The following is a 21,275-nucleotide window of genomic DNA, read 5'->3' on the forward strand; positions in this document are numbered from 1 at the left end:
TCTACGATGTGCAACATCGTGTTAAACTGTTTTATTCGTTAACACGACACCGATCGTCATTAACACTATACATATGTATGTATGTATGTATGTTGGAATATATATTGGGAATATATATCGTCGAAAAATAATAAAACAAAAAATTGTTGAATACTCGACTCATGTTTAATGGGATTTAAAAAATTGTCTTTCTCATTAAAACTTTATAATGAATTTTTCCTTTCCTTTCCTTCTTTCCAAAAAAATATCTAAATAACGGCAAAAATTTTACATTGCGATGACGATCGAACATCGAATTGATTTCAAGAGAAACGATGGATTTAATTGATAAAATTGAATAAATGTCTCCCATTGTAAAATAATCTCTATATAATACACTCTTGTTCGTTCCTATTTATTTCGACAAATTATCGTACGAAAGAAGAAAGAAAGAAGAAATCTTGTTTCGAGATTATTAAAAACAAAACAAAACAAAAAAAAAAAGAAAAGAAAGAAGGAAGGAAAAGGACGAAAGAAGAATTGAAATAGTCTCGAGCATAAGTTGCATCGAAAGAAATATTTAAAGTTGCTGATCTTCGGCAGAAAGTCGCTGACGATTAATCGACGAATCCTGACGCGGTACGACGAAAATCGTCGCTCTGTGGAAATGAACGAAGACGATTCAAAGACGAGAAGGCTAGGGATGGGAAGAAGGAAGAGGAGAAGGAAGAAGAGGAGAAAGAGGAGGAAGAGGAAGAGGGAAAGGAGAAGGAGAAAGGGTGGAGTAGAAGGAAGAGGCCCTATGGGAAGGAGAGAAGGCTCGGAATATCGGTTGGTGGAGGGCAAAGCGAGGCTGAATATTCCAATGTACGTGCCGATCAATAAATAGACGCAATTCCTACAAAGGTATCCTGCGGGACCTCCCGCTTATCCATTACCAGCTACTATTCAGGAGCGCGAGCAGAACTCGACGAATGATGACCCATATATATAATTCTCTTGATATGTAAATAACGAGAGATATGAAATATCGATTAGATGGGATTTAGACGAGACTCTCTGCCTATACTACCATATACATGTATGATTATATGTGTGTGTGTGTGTGTGTGTGTGTATAATATTTTATTATTATTATATATACATATAATGTGTAGATATAAATATATAGCGTGAACAACGTATAACTTTGTCGTTTTGATTCGTTTCAAAATTTTATGGGAAGGAGGAAAATTTATGTATATATGTATATATTTTATATATATATATATATAATAAAAGAAACATCTTATAAAAAAAGAAAAGTGCATTACAATCGACTAACTCGTATTCAAATTAAACGATACTTTCTATGGGTCGCAATTATATAGATTGATTTTCAAATTACACGATTCCACCTTGTATAATGTCTGTCAACTAAATAGAAACCATACATACGTATGGTACGTGTATACGCATTTACAGCAACTCGTACGTTAGAGCGAGTTCGCACATATCGCTTTACATTGCTCCCTCCTATTTCCCCTTTCATCCAGCTCGTTTCCCCTTTCCCCGTTACTACCAAACCTCGCAGGATATTCACACTCCGAACTTTAGAAATTAGGCAGATAATGAAAGCGATCTCTCGATTGGCTCTATAGGAATAGCAACGGGCTTCTGAATTCTCATCGATACGATTGGCGTAGATACGATTTACTCTCACCCTATATATGCCATATCATCGGTACTACGTTCCTTCACAAAAGAGCTTACTACTTTTCCGTTTGAGAAGGAAAATCGCTTTCTCTCTCTCTCTCTCTCTCTCTCTCTCTTTCTCGATAGCTCCGTGAAGAAATTCCTCGTGATAGCGGGCCGATAAAAAGCGAGACATCTGGTCAGTCTACTCTCTTTCTCTCTCTCACTCAGTCTCCCCCACTCGAGTATAGTGCCACTACTGCGGTAGTAGTGTTTAGAAAAAGTCAAGAAGAGAAAGAGAGAGAGAGAGAGAGAGAGAGAGAGAGAGAGAAAGCAAGCAAGAGGATAAACGTAGCCTCGAGAAAGGGCTCCACGAGAGAGTAACGAAAGATGGATGAAGAAAGGAAAAAAGCGTCGCTTGAAGTTACTGGCAGAAAGGAGGAGAAGGAGAAGGAGGAGAAGGAGGAGGAGGAGGAAGGTAGAAAGATGGGGGAGGTGAGGATGGGGAGTCGAAGGGGGAGCCGAGGCTACGATGTTAGTTCAGCCACAGCATCTATTCGTGAAAAGGTGAGTATCTTGATTTGAGTGAACGTTTCAGAACTGAACGCTCGAAAAACTCGTAAAAAAGCTGGAAGAAGGCCAGGAAATCCTCTGGTCGAGCCATTAACGGCGACTTCCCCTAAGCCTTTCAATCCTTCTCCTCCACCTCCCTCCCTCATCTATTCACCCTCACTCTCCTTCTTCCTCTTCCTCTTCCTCCTTTTCCTCGACCACCATTGCCGACGCCTTCTTCGACTACTACCCTCCATCTCCTACCCCCTCATACCCCCTAACCTGCCCTCGTCCTTCTCCTCCTCCTTCTCCTCCTCGAATCGACACCACTTTAACCGACCAAGTTTTTTCTCTTCTCATAGAAGATTCGAACAGGAGAAAAAGTTAAGTCGATCGATCGGAGCCGATTTTTTAATCAGGTTTGGACAAGCCGAGTCGCGACCATGATTGAATACGTCTTAAAGTTATCGGAGAATACGATATGATATCGATCGTGACACGTAACCATAAGTAAAAATCTATGATAGAGTCCGAATGGTTCTGTTATTGATTATATTAAAAGCGTTTTGTGAAAAATATTTCTTAAGCTTCTCTCTCTTTTTTTTTTTTTTTTTTTTTTTTTTTTTTTTTTTTTTTTTTTTTTTTTTTTTTTTTTTTTTTTAATTTAATTTCGATCGTTCGTTTCGATCCCTTCGAGTAATTTTTATAGGTTAGAAAGCCAATGGCGGATTTACGCACCATGCAATGGATGATTCGACTCGCCTCGGGGCCCCGTGAGACACTGGGACGCATTTCCACCCTCCTCCTCCTCCTCCTCCTCCTCCCTCCCCTTCACCTTCTCACCAACGATATAAATTTTATATTACACGTATAATAAATTCAATTTAATATCTGCTGGTCCGTTATATAATTTTAATTTCTATATTTGTGCGACTACGTATAATTGAATTTGGACAGTGGATTTCTCGCTTCATCGTTTTCATGAATAGTCCAAGCGAGAAAATATACATCGTGCGGAATTGATTTATTTTAATGGGGACCCCTCCTAAAATTTGTAACCTCTCGGTCCCCTTGAAAGCTAAATTCGCCATTGGTTAGAACTTATTCGTTCTATATGCTAATAGTTATATGTTAATTCGATCGATACATAGTAATTACGACTTTGTTATTACAAATTTAATCGTGAGATTTATCACACGTTTGCATTTTATATCTATTCTACTAGATTTATTTCGATATGAAATATTTTGTAAAATTTGCGAATATTTTATAAAATGCTAATCCGATTAAGAAAGAAAAAGGTATCCATTCGAATTTGTAATAATTAACATATTAATCGTTATCGTGCATTTGCTTCTTATTATCTAAACAAAAATTATAGTAACACTTTGATGTAAATACCTTATAATAATCCTGAAAGATGTAATCTGGAAGATGTAATTGGAAGATCCTCGAGGCTGACTTTCTGAAAAATTCATAACACAATTATGCAATACATGAAATAACCGACAGTTCTTGATATTTGCTATAAGATAATTTGTTTCGGAAGATAAATATGAACAATGATATTACTGAAGCGATGACAAAAAATCAACAATGATATTTCTCAGCAAAATTGTAAAGTAATAAAAAATGAAACGACAAAAATATAAATTTGAAATGGAAATTCTAATTATTTACCCATTAGCACGAATTTTCATTGAATATTCGATAAACCTATTCAAAATCTATGATAATCACTTTTAACGAACTAATATATGCAAGAAAATCGCAAAAGAAAGAAATTTGGAAAGAAAACATTTTTCCGAGATGTTTTCCTTCGTATTCGACCGTTACGAATAAAAGAAGATCGAAACGGAAGTAATTTCTGAAGAAATTACAATTACAATCTTCCAATCAGAAAGCGCGAATTTTATAAGGACGATAACGATTGGTCGATCTAACGTGGCGTGATGCGTCGACCAATCAGCGCCTACTCGAATCGGAAGTATCTTCTTGGCACGAATATCTATAATTCAAAACTCATTTATACATCCGATAATTCTCGAATTAATGTAACAATTAAATTTATTATCGTTGTGAATATCTCAAGAAGCGTGTCTGTTGAAAATCATATTTTTCTTTATTCATGTTATCTCGTAACACATATAACATAACCATGATATAATGGTTACATTAACATAAACATAATATAATTAATAATACACAATTACGTGAAATTTCGTTTGGAAATATCCCTTGGCTTAACCAAATCTTATTTAAATTGTATATTATGCTTCATGTGTTTATAAAATTTGTATCAATTATCAGACGCATTATTATTAAAGTTGAACACAGTATTACCAGTAGAAGAAATCGATATGCGAGCGTTGTGAATAGCATTTCATTTTATTGCTATTTTACAGTTCAAATAAATTACATCGTAACATCCGTCAATGTATCTAGTATACCTTCAATCGTTTATTGATAATTATTGATCATTGTTTGACTCGTGGCACCAATGTCTTCGTTAAATTACATTCAAGACAAGCAACAGTTGCATAACGATTACAGAAATTTCTTTCCGCGGTGCAAGACTTATAGGAATTATTATTTTACATAGATCTACTATTTCATAGTAATAATAATAATAATAATAATAATAATAATAATAATAATAATTAGAATAATAATAATATTAATAATAATAATTATAATCATAATTATAATTATAATTATAATATATCACAAAAAAGGCGCCGATCATATAAGAAAACAAATTATATTGTGTTGTACATTGTATTAATGATATATCCAATAACTATTAGCCATATATATATATTCTAACTGTTCAGATTATCAAAGTGATTCTGTGAATAAAGTATCACTAGCAATTGCTCGTTGAACTACATATTGAGAAATGCATACATACATACATACATATATGTATATGTATATACATACACATGATACATGTTTATATATAAATATATCATATAAATATATCAGCAACACAAATTTTCTACATAACAGCAGTATCTAAATGCTCTAAAAAGATGTGTCGTTTTTAAATTCTATATAATTATAAACCAAATAATAAAAATACTACAACACATCGATTAAATAATCGATTTTCATAACGTATGACTTATAATTAGAAAATTTTAACAATGCTTACGAATAAAGCTCCGTCACATACGAATCCTGTTATCATATTTACTTCGTACGTCAGAAAATAAGAAAAAAAAAAAAAAAAAAAAAAAAAGAACAAAGATAAATAATTTAATAATTGTTCATTCGAGCAATTTGAAAATCATTTCGAACAGCTAATCTGTATTTCTCTTTCGCATGATATAAACGTTATAATGTATACTCATTTCTGACCCACGAATCGTGTCCTGAACTATAGTAACTTTGAAAATAAGGCTACCTTAAACATCTTCATTCACTTTGTGATATTTTCCTGAGGCGTTGATGTATTTATAAGAAAGCTCTAAATTACATGCAATAATATAAATCACATTTATACGCTTTGTTAACGGCATTATCGAAGCTTATTTTAGAGAACACATCGAACCGATATTTCTATGTCTACTAAAATATTTTGAACGTAAAAGAATTCATTTCTCTCGTTTTGCAGAACACAAAAAATCGACAATGTAATATATGTATATATATATATATATAATATATATAATATAATATATATGATATATATGTATATATATAGTATATATATAATATATATGTGTGAATGTGTGTATATATATATATATATATATATATATATATATATATATTATCAAAGTCTGTAAACGTATTATAAACGTAATTCTATGTAGGCATAAACTACATACACGTAATAACTCTCTTTCTCTCTCTCTCTCTCTCTCTCTCTCTCTCTCTCTCTCGCTCTCTCTTTCTAAGGATCATACTTTGTTATTTACATTTACAGCCTTCAAAAAATTGATTTTTAAATACGCCGAAAACAAATCGAGGTTGCCTCGCAAATCTAACTAGCGATATTTACTCGTATATTTAAACTTATCCACATTAAGAAATGCACGAGACGATCCCGTTTATTTTTACAACTATAGACATTCGGCATCGCATCTCAATTAGAAGTGCGATATAATCGCTCAGCGATACGCGCGCGCACCTATATTTGTATTATTATATTATTTAAATCGATATTTAGACAATATTCGAGTGTTTACGACCTCATGTACGGATAGTCATATTCTTTCAAAGGAACAAATGTTTCTTTAATTGCCTGAGGTGACGCCCAACGTAGAGCATAATGAGGACCACCGGCTTTATCATTTGTACCGGACATTCTGCTACCACCAAAAGGCTGTTGGCCAACAACCGAACCAGTCGATTTATCGTTTACATAAAAGTTACCTGCCGTATATTTGAGTTCTTCCAGTGCTCTTTTCGCCCATTGCCTGTTAAAATTTACACGAACACAACATTATATTTTTTTATCCCGCATTATCCTAAGATATCTAAACTACGTAAAATAAAACTTACTCGTCCTGAGTAAATATCGCTCCTGTCAATGCATAAGGCGTCGAAGATTCGACCAATTTCATCGTTTCATCGAGTTTCGAATCTTTGTAAACATAAATGGTTAATACAGGTCCAAATATTTCTTCCGTCATGATTTTTTCATTTGGATTCTTTGTCGTTATTATCGTCGGTTGGATGAAGTATCCAACGCTTTGAAAAAAAAAGAGGATTTTTTTTTTTTTTTTTTTTTTTTTTTTTTTTTTTTTTTTTTTTTTTTTTTTTGAAAAAGGAAACATGTGGACAAATTGTTTGATACTCACGATCTGTAAGACTTACCTGTCGTCGTATTGGCCACCTCCGATAATTTCTAAGTCACTAGACTTTTTAGCATGCTCGATATAACCAGAAATTCTCTTAAACGCCACGGCATCGATAACGGCTCCAGCAAAAATAGAGAAGTCTCTAACGTCGCCTATTTTAAGTTTTTCGCGTGTGGATAAAAGACCGTCCTTTATCTGAAATCAATTTCAAGATATGAAGAAACGTTTAATTCAGTAAACGTTTAATAGCTTACCTTACTCCATAAGGATTCAGGAATATACATTCTACTACACGCCGAGCACTTCTGACCATTAAATTCGAAAGCACTTTTTATTGTCCCGATAACAACCGTTTGTACGTCGGCACTTGGATGAACGAAGTGATAATTCTTACCACCGCATTCTCCTACCAATTTTGGATAATTCTTGTATTTTGCCAAATTTTTTCCAACTTGCATCCATAGACGATTAAATGTCGGTACTGATCCGGTAAAGTTAATACCAGACAAGTAAGGAGAGGCAGTTATCGTATCTCCAAAAACCGGACCTTCGCAAGGAACAAAATTCACAACGCCTGGTGGTACACCAGCTTCTCTACATATTTTGAAGATCCACCAATTGGAAAGCAAAGCGGTATCTGATGGTTTCCATAAAACTGCATTTCCCTATATAAATCAAATTTACTCGTGCGAATTTTTTTACTGTACCGATTTGGAGAGATTAAACAAATACGAACCATTAAGGCTGGAGTATAACTGAGATTACCACCAATAGCGGTAAAATTGAAAGGTGATACAGCAGCAACGAAACCATCCATTCCGCGATACCTCAACGAATTCAATACGGTGTTGGTCGGTGAAATTGGTTTATACTTCAAAGCATCCTTAACAAAGTATCCTTGTATTTTGAAGAAATCGATTAATTCAGCGGCGCTATCGATCTCTGCCTGAATAACCGATTTACTCTGTCCAAGCATAGTGGCAGCATTTAAGTGTTGTCTATATTTCTTTGACATGAGGTTAGCAGCCTTTATCCATATTTCCAATCGTTTTTCAATAGGACACTTCTCCCATTCCCTTTGAGCTTTCACAGCAACGTCAATAGCTTTCTGTATTAAATCTGGCGTGGCCCAATAATATTTAGCAATTTTAGCTTTATGATTATGTGGCTACAAAGTAATATAGTTTAAAAGATTTATCCTTTTTATCAGAAATTTATGAGAATCTACAATTATGTACCATGACTTGATATTTGCATAAATCCGTCTTGATCTCTTTGTCACCGATCACTAATGGTACTTCGGTACATTCGGATGCCATTTCATCCAAGACCTTTTCTAACTCAGCCCGTTCCTTGCTTCCTTTTGTGTAACCTAGAATAGGTTCGTTCTCCAATGGTAAGTCTGGAGGATTCGGTATAGGCACTATAGATCCTAGGCATCTTGTACCTACTCTGCAAATAATAATATAAAATAAATAAAGCCGGAAGTGGAAGAAGAAAATAAACAAACGTTCTCTCAATAAAATTATCTTTCTGTCTCAAAGGAAGATAAGATACAAGTAAATATTGAAAGTAAAGCAGGGTGATATCTTTTTTAAATATTTATCTGTGTACAGACACGTAACTTGGGACACTCTGTTCACAGTATTATCTCAACGAGATTAATTATGCAAAAGTTTAAACAAAACATTAATCCAACTTGGATACAAAGCTACGTATAAATTAACAAAGATTGAAGTAAAAAAAAAAATTTTGCGTTAGAAAAAAGTACATCGAGATGAAAAAAACGAATTTTTCCAAAAATGCATCAAACTTGGAAACTTGTGAGATATTATATAAATATAAATGCAGCGGTACAGGAGGATGTTATTTTTACTAGCGTTTATGTGTCAAATACTTTATGGTCAAAGACTGTTACATAACATAATATAACCAGTGACCCTTTTTATTAGGATTATCTCTCTAAAAATAATGTAAATAGTTATAGATAACAATATTAATAACATATTCGCTTGTCAAAAAGATAATAAAATTCACGAGATAAAACGAAGATAATTAATTAATGAGTCTCGAACGAATGTGTCAAATTCGAGAAGCATAGTAATACGGACGTAAATTATTTTCAACATTGTTAACGTACTAATTATATATTTCTAACGTCACGAATCAAAAAAAAAAATAAATAAATAAAGAGAAAAAAGTTGAAGAAAACAAAGGTATTGAGAAAAGACATAAACGAAACGTCGAAAGATATATATAAAATATGTATGTACGTATGTATAGTACGTGACGTCACTTATCGCGTATCGATATATTAAAAGATTGAAAAACAAAAAAGAACGAAATATATTTTATACAGAAGACGAATGGAATTCAAATAAAACGTAGCCTACTAACGCGATTATAACAATATAATTCGAGATAAGCGACAAAATTAATATCCACGGTAACAGATGTTAAAGAACGCCGTGTAGTCATGAAAACGACCGCTCAAGGATAAAATCGCTATCGCTTTCATCGATGCTTCTTCTTTTCCCAACGAAATTCGTATTTAACGCGAAGAAAATTCGAACGTATTTTTACAAACAATTCATTGATACAATTTATCAGTAATCTTAAAAAAAAAAAAAAGAGAGAGAGAGAGAGAAGAAAAAAAAAACAAAAGATTTCTTATCAACCACGAAAGAGAATCACGAAGAATAAAAGACCATTGACTAATTAATCCGAACGAACGTAAGTAATTGACAATTACGAGAGAGATTGAAAAACGTTTAGGGGAAAAAAAAAAAAAAAAGGAAAAGAGAAAGAAAAAATGGCATGGATGAGTCATAAACAGTATGAAATCAAAGAGCACATGCACGTTCTTCGCTGAAATACACACACACATAAATATATAAGAACGAATCCTATTGAGATTATGAAATAGAGCATATATAAGAATTAATTGGTCAACGACCCATTCGAACGTCGAATTCGTTTTCGTCGAGTGGAAAATTTTTAAATAGTGAAAGGATATAGAAGCTTCTTTTTTCTTATATACATATATACAGAGGAATTAAAAATATACAGGGGAAAAAAAAAGAAGCAGCTATAATGTAAGATAAACACGTAAGAAACGTTTTTGAAACGCGTACGCAATACATAACATTTGTTCGTAAACCTTTTCACATGCACGTAACACAGACAAACTCACAGAGAAACAAACAACAAACAAATAGAAAATTATTCTTGTCGATATGACACATACAGCATATGAGAGACAGTGCACGTAGGACAACTACTAGAAGAAAGTGCATACCCGTGTAATACGTACATAGGACATAGGACACGTATTAAAATACGTAGCACACGGGCCAATGCGCGAAAATAATCAATATATTCTCTAGTATTCGGTTTGATGTCAGAGGAAAAAAAGCATGTCATAGATGGAATCATTATTCAAGGACAATGAAATATATTCCTTACGCTTTTACTCACTTTTGGCTATTCGTAATAAAAGCTTGACGACAGATATTCAACATCGTGCTTCGTAGCTCTTCGGCCCTTCTCCCTTTTGGCTTACTCGAACGCCCCCTCTCACTCTCGCTCTCGATCACGTTCTCTCTTTCCCTCTCTCTCTCTCCCTCTCTCTCTCTCTCTCTCTTTCTCTCTCTCTCTCTATCCGTATCTCTATCCTTTTTTCTCTTCCCTTTACCAGACTTCTCTTTGAGTCTCTATCTTCTCCCTTCGTTTGACTAAGTTGGCTTAGTTGAGTTTTCAAATCGAAGGACAAATTTCATTTACCTGTGTCCGTCCCTCTCTACCCCTCTTTTTCTCTCTTTCTCTCAACGAACCGAACCTCCGGAATCACGAAAGGCGACAACAGCAATCATCGGACAAATGGTAAACCTAACCACCTTCGCGAACCCCACTCCTTGCAAATTTGGACGCGTAAAAGCAGGGCCGTAGTAGCAAGGTACTACCCAATTACAATAAACTCGACGCATGCGCTGATTTTAGCATAAAAGAAGGAAAAAGGAAAGAAAAAAGAAATTGAGGCTATCCTCTAACTAGAATAATTCGATAACGTTACGTGGAAGAACTCATTTTAGCGTTCTCGTTATTCTCTTTTCGATCAATTCGAAAATTTTATATATGTGTGCGTGCGTGCGTGCGTGTGTGTGTGTGTGTGTGTATATATATATATGTAGATATATTCGTCAAAGACTTCTCTCTAATCCAACGACTATTCTCCGCTAATAATATCTTGAATAAATTTAGACTATTGAAAATTATTTCATCGTAAAATTTCTGTTCGATCGAATGTCTTTTGAATTATGGCGGTGAAAACAAAGAAAGAAAGAAAGAACAAATTCTTCAAATAATCGCGTAACGCGATTTTACATATTTTTTATTTTCGTTTATTTATAACATATAGGTATATATGTATATAATTTATTCGCGTATGTATTCTTTATTCACGATTCAAGGATTTTAGAACGGAATAAATTTATATACATGAGTTGCACTAAAATAATATCGATACTGACGTAAATAGTATCGAAGGTCGAACGTATCTATAAACTGTATGGATATTTACTTTGTTAAAGATCAATTGCTTTTGAATTCTTGTAATTTTTTATTTCGTAAGATGGATTACTAATTATAAACTATTAATGTTCGATTTGGATTTTCTTTATAACAAATGAAATAAATAAAGGTGCGCCGCCATCCATACGACGTCGAATTGCGCCTAATAGCATGCAAAGAAATAACAAACTGAAACAATGGAAGCAAATAAGTAGGCGCATATTTTATCTTATTTCTTATCGGTGTATAAAAATGAACGTTTAGCAAATACACGGATGGATTTATTCGTTTGAAATATACATATATGATAACAATATATATTCGATTTTTATCATAGGAAGTTGTCAAGTATAAATTCAACAAACTAGTCAGTATATCGAATTTATTTCCTTACATACATATAATATATATTTTTTTAAAGAATTATACTTACATATTGAAAATTAATGATGTATATTCAAAATGAATTTTGAATATTAATAAAAATACTCAACTATTAAAATATGATTTTATTTTGATCTTCGTATTAATTATCTTCTTGTTGCATCTGCAACTCTCGAAGAAGTTGTGCCCTTTGTTTTTCTAATTCATCTTCGGAAAGTTCATGATGCTCTGTATTTTCATTAATAGATCCTTCGCTATGAACGGACGGTCTTCTATGTTTATCTTCTTTTCGTCTTCTTTCTGGAGACTCTTCGGAGGATGGTAGTCTTGAATGTGAACGCTGCAAATCACACGTATATAAAGAATATTTTATTTTATAAGGACATTGTAAGAAAAATATAGTAGCAAATATATATATATATATATATATATATATACGTCACTTACAGAATGACTTCGTCCTCTTTTCTTTTTACTTTTCTTTCTTTTTGTCTTTCTTGTGTCGGATTCGGAACTATCCGTTTTACTAGCGATACTTGCAGAACGCGATTTGTGTCGTTTTTTCTTCAATCCTTTCTCACTCCCTTCGGACTCCTATTAAATAATAACACGTGTTAATATCTTATGCAAACGAAGACACATATATAAAAAAATAAAAATTCTACGTACACTATGAGACCGTGATCGAGATTTTCGTTTCATCTTTTTGGTTTTCTTCTTCTTACTCCTGATATGATGGTGACTACAACTTTCTTCGAGCTCATGTTGATAATCCTTAAAAATTCTTATTCTTTCACTTTCCAATGTTATCGCTTTGAAATCTGGCTCTTCTTCCAATTTATTTCTCACATCTTCCCAAGTCATTTGATAATCGACGTTGATAGTTTTTAATAAATTTTTGAAGCTTGTTTCTAGTTTTTTAAATTTTCGTGTTTCCTCTTTAACACGTTCCTTCTCTCGTGCTTCGGCTTTTTCAAGAAGCAAATTGTACGTCAGCTTGACGTTTCCTGCGTCTAGAGTAGCAGACTTTCGATCTTCGCAAACAACCGTAGCGAATTCTTCGAACGTTGTATTAACTTGTACCTCGAAATTTTTATCTTTAAGAATCTCTCGAATAATTTTTTTTTCGTCGTGGAATCTGGACTTGAGATCCTCGACGTAAAATTTAAATAGATCTAAGGGTGTTGATCCTGGTTGTCCTAGCATAACTGAAAAGCGTAAATCTGCCGATAGCATCGGATAAAGTTCTACCCAAAGCGACATGGACGTTAATTTTCCTTGTTCGTGAAGCTCGTCCAATAAACTCTAAAATATACGATAGAAGATAAGAGATTACATATATTAAAACATAAATTAAGTTCAAACAAGGGAAACAAGTATTTACAATGAAACCATCACGATTTTTTCTTTCTTGTCGCTTCCTCCGTTTTTTCTCACGTTCCTTTTCCTCTTCCTCGTCCTTTTCCAAATGTCGAATATGATTTTCGAATACTAATAAAGCATCGTCTTTGTCCATTTCAAGTAAATCCGCATCTTCCGCAAAGGCTGAATGTTGCAAGAGCAATGCTTGTGCTTCTTGCCACGTGGTTCTATACGTGACATCCGTCATCGTATCCAAAACTTGTGCCAATCGTTTGGTATTTCTTTTCTTTAATTGTTTTGCCTCTTCTTTTTCACGTTTCGCCAAATTAAATATAACATCTTCGTAAATATCCCTTCTATCTGGATCTCCTACTGCCCTCCATATTTCCAAATTGCCAAACATTTCTTCGCACTTGTAATACTTGGTAGTACTTGTCATTCTTTCGTTCTCTAACAAAAATTGTTCTAAATCTTCTTTGGCTTTTTTCAATCTGTCGATAAAAGTTGCGACTTAAAAATTGTATTCATCAATTTCAAATCAAAAATTACCTTAATCTTTCTTGTTCTCGTTCCTCCTTAAGTTTCTGCGTTTTATATGCATTAAATGCTTGTTTACGTTCGTTTAACTTCTTCATTTGTGGATATCTTGGATCATTTTGAATTAATTTTACTGCCTGTTCCCATGTAGCATTAGACGGTACATCTCTTTCCTTTAATAATTCCTTAAATGCTTCTATCGCTTCTTTTTTATCTTTAAACTGCATTTTGGGTTCGGGTGTACTTGTTCGACTATCGTTTGCTGATCCCTTCGCGGAATTACTATCTTCATCTGGTTTTGTAGGCGGTGTTGGAATATTTATAGCCGCAAGTGTCGCGGCCATAGCTTGTTCGATCGCAGACTTTCCTCCAGGTTCGGGCGTACTCGTTTGCGATAAAGTGCTAATATTTGGAGACAAATGTTGTATAGCTACCGGAACTATACTGTAAAAAATAACGCATAAAGAATAAATAGAAGTATATTTAAAATGATCGAACGTCGAACGATGTAAAACTTTGTTATGTTACTAACGTATTTGTAGCACTTGCAACTACTGCAGCTGCAACAGCTGCAGCTTCTTCGGCTGCAATTCTAGTTTTCAATTCTTCCAACTCTGTAGGAATAGTCCATCTGGATTCTTTAGTAGTTACATTATGATAATATACTTTTCCATTTTCTGATTTATATTCTTTCCATGGGCACTGCGACAACAATAATTCGCTCGGCGTTTTTAATTCATCTGGTTTCTCCCATAGTGATTGTTTAGTAACGCTGTTGTAGTAATAAGTACGACCGTCCGGAGCTTTATGTTCGGTCCAGTCAGTTTTCTTTTCTGACGACACGGGTACGCCTGGTGCAGTTTCGCTTGCTATAGGAGTTGGGGGTGGGATTCCTGGAGCTGTTATTTGTGGCGGTGCTGCTGTAATATCCCATAAAAAAAAAATAAAGACCACGTTAATACCAATATCGAGCAAACCTTTCATAAAACTTACTAACCTATTACTCCAGCTTCTGATGCAGGCGTAGCAGTAATTGGAAAACTAAAACCTGGTGGAGGAATAGAAAACTGAGGCGGCATTATCCCTGGTGGACCAGGCGGTAAACTAGGAGGAGGAATAAAAGATGTTGTAGGCATAATAGGCGGTACAAAGCCAGATGTCATATTAGATGTTGCCGGTGGAAATCCAGGTACTGCGGCAGGTGGTGGAATTCCATCATTCGAGGCCTATAATACATAAAATAAAACGATAATAAAAAATAATATTACATACCTTTTTAGTTCTATAAATCTATGCTTAAACATAAAAATATATACGTCACATTTATCTATATATCGTACAACAGAATAACGAATTAACCTAAAATTACCATTGCAAAATATAATATATTTGATTGGCACGTTACAACGAATTCATTAAAAGTTTAACTTTTGTATTAATTTATGAATTATATTCATAAATATTATAAAAAAACATTGTCAAAATATCGCATAATGAAAAACAGAAAGCATTGAATATTCGAAACGATTTGAAGTTGGTTTACATGCAGAGGTCGTTTTTGAACTATGGAAATAAATATATACACGATGCGCGATTGTGTGTTTCAATACTGATCTTGAGATTAAATATACAAAGCTCGTAATGATTTACGCCGACAACGAGTACAAGTCGGTCGAGTAATTCTTCCACCGATTTTAATAAAGAAGTTTTCATTTCAGGAATTTCAATAAAGTAATCATGCACCATCAACAAAAACGAACTTTTGACTAACTTTGTCATTTATCGAATTAGTTTTCTTTTCCATTTCGACGAATGAAAAAATTCAGAAATCTCTATTTCCGTCAAGCTAAACCTCGATAATTTATTCCTTCGATATATATATATACGAATATAATATACGAAAGATAATATACGAAAGATAAATCTAAACAAAATATAATATACGCGTGTACGTACAGACGTACAATAAATCAATATTTAAACAATAGTAAATCCGCTTAAATATTACATGACTCGTAACGCGCGTTAAATACAAAACAAAGCTACTAATTTAATATTACCATAAATACATGTTTTGAACTGGCGGTCGTAGGCTACGTCTATCGTCAACAAAAACAAACCTTTGATCGACTTTGACGATTATTGGATCAGTTTACTGTTGTACTCCGACGAGTGAACATCGAAGATCTCTCAGGATGTCTCTACAGATATTAACGAAGACTCAAAGTAAGTATATTTTTATATCGCACATTTCTTTAATAATTTCTATTGTTTCTTGTTACAACAGTGATATTAATTATTTTGTTTATATTTTTCTCTTTTAAAACTTCATTGCAAACGCGCGCATAAAAATGCAACCAATCGAATGCAGTGTTTGTCGTTCGCGCTTCGCATTCGCGATTTAAAAACAAGTGTTTTTGCATCGATTGCGTGCAATGCAGTCGTTAGAGTCAGTGTTTGTTCGTAAAGAGTTTTGCTTTTTTAACAATAGCACAGATTGTGTTTATAAAAGATAGTAGAATCTCGTAGAGTAAATTCAATGAGCGTACGTTAATAAATAACTATCGTAAATTAGAGTCAGTGCATCATCGAAGAGGATCTTAATCAATTTCGATAACATGGATTTTAAAATAGAATCATCGTTGTTTTAACAGTCACGTTTGTTCGCGAGCACGATTAAAAGTTTTACCAGGAACTTCGTTTTAATCCTCGAAATTACGATTAAATCGCATCGAAAACTTTATCGAGGATTTTAGAATAGAGTCAAGGTCATCTCATGGATCTTCATAAGCAGTAATCTTCGTATGAAAAAATCTGGGTATACGATCATATTTTATATCAAGCTGTTTAATATCATAGCTGTTTAAATGAGATTTTAACTGTTTAATTAGAAAAAAAAAAATAATAATAATAATAATAATAATACAATGTTTCTTCGATTAACAAACACTTTTCAATTAATTTATTTTCAGATAAAAGTATAATTTGACGTATGATTTATTTTTTATTTTTTTTTTTTTTGTCAGATGTACTATTATTTTTGCCAAATTATTTTTACTAGATAGAAGTATTTCTATCACGCACTAATTTAATTGTTATTGTATGTAACTCAGTTTCATTGTTTGTGCATAAAAGAGATTTAACGTACACAAGCTTATACGTCGATGTAATAAGCACGTAGTAGATTTTATTTACACAAATAAAGATTTTTGGATGTTTTATATATTAATAATATTTGCAGTGTAATTAGAAAAAACCGAAGGGTATTGATAACAGAATTCAAAGACGCTTTAAAGGTTAATATTCGATGCCGAATGTAGGTTATGGAAATAACAAAAAGACTCACGTATTACTTACCAGTTTTCATAAAGTACTTGTGCGTAATATAAAGGTTTCTGATTCTTAAATGATTTCGCATAAAAATTTGTATGATATAGAATTAATTTTATTTGAATACTTTACAAGTATGTTCAATAGTTTCCTTTTTGTCCTCTTTTTTTTTTCTTTTTTTTTTTTTTTTTTTTAATACTAGATTTCGAATATATTAGGTTAGGTAGATAATAATGTTTTTTTTTTTTTTTATAATCTATATAGAACATTTATTAATATTATTTTCGATTTTAATTTTGAAAACAATATTGAATTTTTCTTTTATTTCGCAATTATAACACCAGGTGACGCTTCAATAGAATGCTCACCAAATTAAACAACCAAGCGTGTGTAGCTGAGCAAAAGTAAGAAACACGTGTTTAAATTAGACTCTTTAAAACAATAGTGTAATGTTTACATGTGAACATAAAAAAATTGTGTAGCAGTAATAAACAGATATAATACTTCGTGTTTAGTTAATATAAATTTTGTGAAAATGAAACGATTATTAGAAGGCGTTATAGATGAGGTTATTATACAACCTAAAACAGTAAATCCTATGATCGGTAAATTAAATACGAATTAATAAGACACTTATAAATATTTATTATATTTTATATATTTCTGTATAATCAAAAATTATTTATTTAACAATAATTTTCTATAAAGTTAAATCTTTTAATGTTTTTATGTATCAGTTAACTTTCAAAACGGCGAACTAAAAGATGAAGCAACAGAGACTATGTCTTGCGGCCTTTTCTATGATAAACAAAAAGAAAAGAAATTACTGGCTTTGTCCAATGGACAAATTGTATATAAAGGTTACACGCCAGATAATAAACAGCAGTTTATGCAGACAATGCTTGTACTTCATAATAAAAAGACTGGGAAAATTAGATTGGTTCAAGCAGAAAGGTGGTCCGTAAGTCCTGTTCTTCATAAACAAGTGATAGATAATAATAAAAATACAGATGCTGACAGAATTGCTTTATTGAACAAACAGTTTGGTTCAAAAAAAGTAAAAAGAAAAACAGAGCAGTTTGAAAGAATGAAGATTAATGTCAATGCTGTTAAAGATGATCTTGAAAAGACTGTTTCAAGTAAAATAATTAATATTATTAATTTCTTTTTTTTTTTTTACTTTTCATTTGATAAAAAATTTACAATAAAATGATTTATTCTTATCATAGATATAGAAATAAATAAAGAAGATCTAGAGACACAGATAGTAGATAATGACTATGTAACCAACATACATTTACCTCAATGTAACAGAGATGCTACTAACATAAAAGATGTTTATAATATAAATGATATCATACCAGAAAATAAGTTAGAAACTCTCAATGAAACGGCTAAAGAAACTATCAATCGTGTTCCTGAAGGGTAACTTTGCTTTATGTATATATTATATTGTCAATACTAATAAGATACTAACGTTTCTTTATTCTATTTATAGCAAATCAAAGTTTTTCACACATGCCTTAAGATTTTTGAAGTCTGACCCAGATAATATAAAGAAAGTTGCTCTTTTATTATATATCGAAGCAGTTGCCAAATGGTTAAACATGCCCATAAAGGATGCAAAAAAACGTGGGATTAATATTTGCCCTTATTCGGAAGAAGTTAATTCATATATTATTGAAACTTATAGCATACAAAGTTATAGTGGAAGGTAAATAATTTTTATTTTCATTTATATTTCATAGATTGTACTTTATAAACAGCTGAAATATTGATTTTGTATTACGTTAATGATACATTTTTTTAGGTTGAGACCTGCTAGTATGAAAGATAAAGCTATCATACATTGCATAATTTTAGGCTTGATTATTTCTGACTTTGTAATAGATCTAGAATTACTTGCTACTATGTTACACAATCGAATAGGAATTAGAAAATTAATAGATCTTGCTAAAATAATTGCAGCTGTGCCTAACAAAAATGACAAAAAAACATTCACTTTAAGACTTCCTCTACCAGAACAAGTTGCTATGGTTAAAAAAGGAAAAAAGAAACGATCTTAAATATTATAAAAAATAAGAAATAGAAAAACAAATTGTAATATAACATATATTATATTTTTTAAAATTATTATATATCAGGTATATAAGGTAGATGTATCATAACATTACAAAGAATAACCAAATTTTGTTATCCATTTTAATCCGTCGACAGTATTTGCTTTTGGTACATATTCCAAACCGATATATCCTTGATAACCTTTATTTTCTAATAATGAAAGAATATATTTGTAATCTATCTCACCCGTGGTATCTGGCTCATGTCTGTGTGGTACCTGAGCTATTTGAATATGACCTGAAATAATAATTTGTATAATTTTATTATTATACATAAACAAAATATATGATAAATTTGTTAATATATACCAATGAAAGGAAGCAACTCTTCAATATTACGCGTAAGATTGCCACAACAATGTTGCATGTGAAAAATATCAAGTTGCAATTTTAAATGAGGACTATTAATCTTTTTTACAATGTTCAAGCCTGTGACAAACATGAAAGAAAATTATTATATGTATATTATAATTTCATATATTTTTGTTATCAATTAAAATTTTACCTTTTGAAAAATTGTTCATATAATAATTTGGTACAGTAATGCTATTGATCGGTTCGATAACACCTATTAATCCTTCTTCTTTAAATTTCTCTACAGCATACAACAAATTTTTTTCATAAACTTTATCATTGTCTACAGTTGGATTATTTACTTTTCCAGACATAACATGTATCCTATAGAGGAATAGTATTAACTATTTTAATAACAAAATATGTAAACATCGTAATGAATTATCAAAAAATTATAATCATCGATTACGTACAATTTACAATTTAATGCTTTTGCATATTGTATGGTTGTTTCGATGCTTTTTTTAAACGACTCTTCTTGTCCAGGTATCGCAGCAAATCCCAATTCGCCTTTGGACGTATCACCTAAAAAAAAAAGAAAAAAAAAAAATAATAAAATTATAAGATTTAATAACAAAATTAATGAAACGTTATGAAATAGATAGATCAATGACGAAAATTTGTCGATTAAAAAGTTCGAGAGATCGATGCAAGTATTTTTTAAATTTCGCGCCTTCATTTTCGCGCCTGTGATTAGCTACAACGTAGTAAATAAATAAAGAACAAATAAATAGATAATACCAATAATTATGTATATATAAAAAACTAAATTTTTTCAATATTAATTATTTAAAACGTACCTGTAAATACATTAATGAGGATTTGTTCGATATTTGCTTTATTTTTTGCGTTAGCTACTTCCTCCGGAGAGAAACCCAATGGAAAACCACTTTCAACAGCCTTGAAGCCAGCCTCTTTAGCAAGTTGGTATCTTTCGATTAAACTTGGACCTTCCAGAAACATAAAAGATAAATTGCTTACGAATTTTAAACCCATATTTTCGTCTGTATCTTCGAATAATTAAACGTAACGTTCAAAGTCAAAATGATAATCTATTTAAAACTATATTATCGAAGTACTCTATCTTTATATTTTAGATAAGAACAGTGTTAAATACACACAGATAAAGCTGGAGTATTCATAGATGGCGTATTAAACTTCGAACGATTTTTAAATTTGATCTTTATCTCTAAAATGTATAAATTATTCTTTAATAGTTATTCATAGATTTTTATTTGTTTTATAATTTATTATTAATGTTTCACGATTTTAAACGATTAATAATATCTTCGTTGTAAATACTATTAAAATCAATTATGTTAACGGGATATGATGATATATACGTGATTACGTTCTTTTAACACATCAGATTCCATCTTTGATATATTATTATTCAATAATTATACGAACTTCCATTAATTCTTATTATCCAATCACGTTTATTCAGATTAGATAATAAAGAAAGAAATAAAGAAGAAACGTTTAACGCGTTTTCAAAAGTTATCGATATATTCCAATGATATACTAGATACAAGAGAATTGTGGTGATGTTTCAAGGATGCGATTTCAGCTTTAAGATTTATACCGGCCAAAATATCATATG

General features: G+C 32.0%; 4 protein-coding genes across 11 annotated transcripts; 1 reads left to right on the plus strand and 3 right to left on the minus strand.

The window, feature by feature from the left end:
- Positions 1 to 6,050: 6,050 nt before the first annotated feature.
- On the minus strand, positions 6,051 to 10,926 carry LOC122628368 (delta-1-pyrroline-5-carboxylate dehydrogenase, mitochondrial). The gene is made up of 7 exons (XM_043810608.1): positions 10,494 to 10,926; positions 8,255 to 8,468; positions 7,753 to 8,184; positions 7,271 to 7,681; positions 7,033 to 7,211; positions 6,718 to 6,906; positions 6,051 to 6,632 (listed from the first exon to the last, which is right to left on the minus strand). Exons 1-7 carry the CDS (start codon positions 10,535 to 10,537, stop codon positions 6,398 to 6,400), a joined length of 1,704 nt encoding a protein of 567 aa, XP_043666543.1. The 5' UTR covers positions 10,538 to 10,926; the 3' UTR covers positions 6,051 to 6,397.
- An 831-nt stretch (positions 10,927 to 11,757) lies between these two features.
- On the minus strand, positions 11,758 to 15,628 carry LOC122628367 (pre-mRNA-processing factor 40 homolog A). Of its 2 annotated transcripts, none has more exons than XM_043810607.1 (8): positions 15,509 to 15,628; positions 14,866 to 15,094; positions 14,401 to 14,788; positions 13,881 to 14,312; positions 13,354 to 13,822; positions 12,639 to 13,274; positions 12,417 to 12,563; positions 11,758 to 12,309 (listed from the first exon to the last, which is right to left on the minus strand). In XM_043810607.1, the coding sequence occupies exons 2-8, from the start codon at positions 15,029 to 15,031 to the stop codon at positions 12,112 to 12,114; spliced, it is 2,436 nt and encodes an 811-aa protein (XP_043666542.1). In that variant the 5' UTR covers positions 15,032 to 15,094; positions 15,509 to 15,628; the 3' UTR covers positions 11,758 to 12,111. The 2 variants fall into 2 exon arrangements, with proteins under 2 accessions (XP_043666542.1, XP_043666541.1); XM_043810606.1 differs by lacking the exon at positions 15,509 to 15,628 and adding an exon at positions 15,238 to 15,457.
- A 341-nt stretch (positions 15,629 to 15,969) lies between these two features.
- Positions 15,970 to 19,421, plus strand: LOC122628737. Of its 7 annotated transcripts, none has more exons than XM_043811312.1 (6): positions 16,021 to 16,094; positions 16,281 to 16,686; positions 17,936 to 18,337; positions 18,428 to 18,623; positions 18,697 to 18,912; positions 19,009 to 19,421. In XM_043811312.1, exons 3-6 carry the CDS (start codon positions 17,980 to 17,982, stop codon positions 19,262 to 19,264), a joined length of 1,026 nt encoding a protein of 341 aa, XP_043667247.1. In that variant the 5' UTR covers positions 16,021 to 16,094; positions 16,281 to 16,686; positions 17,936 to 17,979; the 3' UTR covers positions 19,265 to 19,421. The 7 variants fall into 7 exon arrangements, with proteins under 7 accessions (XP_043667244.1, XP_043667247.1, XP_043667246.1 ...); XM_043811310.1 differs by lacking the exons at positions 16,021 to 16,094; positions 16,281 to 16,686 and adding an exon at positions 17,476 to 17,803 and having other exon boundaries at positions 17,936 to 18,159; positions 18,241 to 18,337; XM_043811309.1 differs by lacking the exon at positions 16,281 to 16,686 and having other exon boundaries at positions 15,970 to 16,094.
- On the minus strand, positions 19,297 to 20,811 carry LOC122628740 (putative hydroxypyruvate isomerase). The gene is made up of 5 exons (XM_043811323.1): positions 20,473 to 20,811; positions 20,086 to 20,197; positions 19,824 to 19,996; positions 19,628 to 19,747; positions 19,297 to 19,556 (listed from the first exon to the last, which is right to left on the minus strand). The coding sequence occupies exons 1-5, from the start codon at positions 20,666 to 20,668 to the stop codon at positions 19,369 to 19,371; spliced, it is 789 nt and encodes a 262-aa protein (XP_043667258.1). The 5' UTR covers positions 20,669 to 20,811; the 3' UTR covers positions 19,297 to 19,368.
- Between the last annotated feature and the right edge of the window lie 464 nt (positions 20,812 to 21,275).

Source organism: Vespula pensylvanica, chromosome 4 (assembly GCF_014466175.1).
Source record: "Vespula pensylvanica isolate Volc-1 chromosome 4, ASM1446617v1, whole genome shotgun sequence".
NCBI lineage: Eukaryota > Metazoa > Arthropoda > Insecta > Hymenoptera > Vespidae > Vespula > Vespula pensylvanica.